General features: G+C 52.3%; 1 protein-coding gene across 1 annotated transcript; it reads left to right on the forward strand.

The window, feature by feature from the left end:
• The first annotated feature begins 527 nt into the window (after positions 1-527).
• On the forward strand, positions 528-2,947 carry dio2 (iodothyronine deiodinase 2). The gene has a single exon (XM_043696986.2). It carries the CDS (start codon positions 980-982, stop codon positions 1,829-1,831), a length of 852 nt encoding a protein of 283 aa, XP_043552921.1. The 5' UTR covers positions 528-979; the 3' UTR covers positions 1,832-2,947.
• The last annotated feature ends 288 nt before the right edge of the window (positions 2,948-3,235 follow it).

Below are 3,235 nucleotides of genomic sequence, written 5' to 3' on the forward strand. Positions count from 1 at the left end.
GCTCCTTGCCTTACAGCAGTGGGACACGCCGGTATGTGCCTCCATTTGGCCTTCAAGCCTTCGCCAATGTTGTTAGGGCTTTGCAGGCGCCATACAAATGCACGCCCTTCCTTTTTTCACTGATGAAACTTTGACCGTAAAGTTCCCGGAGCAGACTCAAAACAAAACTCAGACTGAACTCTCTCTCTCTCTCTCTGTGTGTGAGTATCTATTACTTCCACATTTTTCCAACAACAAACGACATTGAAGCTTCGGGTAATCCTGTTTTTTTTTGGAATACAATCTGCGTTCGGTTTTTTTTTGAAACACCAAGTTGACTCTTTTCCAAAGCGAGCAGCTCACGTGAAGATTTTTCCGGGAGATTAGCCGGGCTCTGTGTATATATGGACGGCACTCCAGCAGCTCCTACAGACTCTGGGACTCGTCTCAAGGGAGCAGCGTCTGCAAACTGGGGGAGAGAGAGAGAGGAGAGATAGAGGCAGGAGAGAGAGAGAGAGAGAGGGGGGGGACAGGAGAGAGTGAGTGAGACAGAGAGAGGGGCAGGACAGAGAGAGTGAGACAGAGGGGGCAGGAGAGAAAGGGACAGGAGAGGTAGAGGGAGAGTGAGTCAGAGAGAGAGAGAGAGGGGCAGGACAGGTATATATAGAGAGAGAGACAGAGAGGGGCAGGACAAATATATAGAGAGAGGGGGGGCAGGAGAGATGGAAATTTAGAGAGAGAGAGGCAGGAGCGATAGGAGAGAGGCAGGAGAGAGAGCTGGAGAGTAACATTGGCCAAGCTGAAACAAGAGTTTTAAACGAGTGATGGAATAGTTTTCCCAGCATTTTGAAAAGTGTAAGAGCGTCCACCTGGGGGAGAAAAAGACAGCTACAGACCCCAGGGTCTCCTTTCTGCTCTCTCTCCCCCAATTCCCAGCACTAACCCCTCCTCCCCATAGAGGTAGAGGAGGGTGGTGGGAGGGGAAGGGGAAGGGGCAGGGATGGGTTTGCGCAGTGTTGACCTCCTCATCAAGCTGCAGATCCTGCCGGGTTTCTTCTCCAGCTGCCTGTTCCTGGCCGTGTACGATTCGGTGGTACTGCTGAAGCAGGCAGTGTCCCGCCTGAGCGGTCCAGCAGCTGGAGATGGAGTGCCCCGCATGCTGACGGTGGAGGGGATGCAGACGGTGTGGAGGAGCTTCCTGCTGGATGCCGCCAAGCCGGTGAGGCCGGGGGGCCAGGCCCCCAACCCCCGGGTGGTGAGGCTGGGCGAGCGGCAAGGTGAGGCGGAGCGGCTGCAGAGGGTGGGAGGCCTGGCGGAGTGCCGCCTGCTGGATTTTGCCAGCCCTGGGCGACCCTTGGTGGTCAACTTCGGCTCGGCCACCTGACCCCCCTTCGTGGCCAGCCTGCCAGCTTTCTGCCGCACGGCGGAGGAGTACCAGGCTGGCGCTGACTTCCTGCTGGTCTACATCGATGAAGCTCACCCCTCAGACGGCTGGGCTGCCACCTCGCCCTTCCAGCTGCCCCGTCATCGCACCCTGGCCGAGAGGTGTTCCGCCGCTAGCCTCCTCCTCCGGCACTTCCCGGTGCCCCCCCAGTGCCCAGTGGTAGCCGACTGCATGGACAACGAAAGCAACGTGGCGTACGGCGTCTCCTTCGAGAGGTTCTGCATCGTGCAGGACCAGAAGATTGTGTACTTGGGGGGCAAGGGGCCCTTCTTCTACAGCCTGGCAGGGGTCAGGGCATGGCTTGAGCAACACCGTCTGAAACAGGGGGCAAAGGTTGGCAGCGATGCCCCCCACGACCTCCCGGCTCCCATTCCAGCTGCTACCCACAGCCCTCAACTGGACGTATAACATCCTGGGAGTGATCTGAAGAAGAATCACTGAAGATATCCAACACCAATGAAGCCATTTCAGCCATTACCAGATGCCAACCATTCACCACCACGTCCTTCTCTCCTTAGATGCTGCTGAGCTTCTCTCCGCCTGATTCCGATGTCCGGCCAAAGCCACCGTGTTTTGCTTTGTTTCCCCTGTGCCTGGCAGTGCTTCCAGTCGCTCCTCTGCCCAGTTCAATGGGCAGACCTATCACTGCCAAGGGGCACCGAACACTGGGCCATAAATACCAACATATTCTGGCAGCTTTCGCAACCCGAGATTAAATTTTGTGTTTTACGAAAAGCATCAAGACAAGCAAGAGAACCTTACCCCCTCGCCCGCCTTCAGGTTACACAAAAGCCACGTTAAAAACCACCATGAGCGGTCTCTTTCCAAGTGATTAAAAAGACTGAATTGAACAAGAAAGTCTTTCTTCTGGACAGAGACTGTTTTGTTTAATTACCGTGGGACTGCTTTCAAAATATCCTCCAGGTTTTCCATGTTGATTTTATGTTTAGAAAGTAATTTATTTGTTTTAGTTGAATTCTGTAGCGCTCTCAAATGTTTGCAGGTCTAACTCAGTTCTTTTGCCATCGTTCTCTGTGCGTTTTCATCAGTGTGCAGAAAATTGCATGTTACATCAGCTTCGTCCTGTCTTGTAGTTCAGAAGAGGAGTCCAGAAGGACTCGAAACATTTAACTTTGTCTGTCTGTCTGTCTCTCTCTCTCTCCACAGATGCTGCCAGACCTGTTGAGTTTCTCTCTGTGTTTGCTTTCGTTTTCCAGCACCTGTGGAATTCTGCCTCTCTGTTCTAAGTTATTGAGTTCCTGGGTCCACCTGCAGCAACCGATGAGGCCAGGCTGGGGAGGGAGTGCGTGTGCAGAATGAAGATAACTGACCAAAGAGTCCTGCACTCAGTCAGTATTCGGAAGAGGAAGCAGCACTGCCCACTCCCATTGTGGAAGAATGTGGAAGGAGTCTGACTGTCTGCCTTGGAATTATTTATATAGATAGATAGATAGATAGAATCAACTTGTGGTGCTATGCAGTGTGCACTTTTATCTGTGTTATAATAAAAGGTTTTGTAGCTGACTTGTTTCCGTGATGCTTTATTTAATTGTACAACAATAACTGAGGGACCCTGCCTCTGACCTGGAAGGTGGGCTCCAAAGATGTCCTCACCCATCCTGTCAGATTGGTTACATATATTTGTAATGGGTGTCTGTTGTGTTGCAGTGGTAGCTGACTTCTTTTGCATCTGTGTTTGGTTATTTAATTGAACAATGATGGAGGGTCCCTTGTGGTGCTGTGGTAGTGTCCCTACCTCTGAGCCATAAGGCCCACATTCAAGTCCCACCTGGTCCAGAGGTGTGCATTAAC

The sequence above is a fragment of the Chiloscyllium plagiosum genome, unplaced genomic scaffold (assembly GCF_037043375.1).
Source record: "Chiloscyllium plagiosum isolate Xiang-an unplaced genomic scaffold, Cpla_swu_hap1 HiC_scaffold_8, whole genome shotgun sequence".
In the NCBI taxonomy this organism is placed as follows: domain Eukaryota; kingdom Metazoa; phylum Chordata; class Chondrichthyes; order Orectolobiformes; family Hemiscylliidae; genus Chiloscyllium; species Chiloscyllium plagiosum.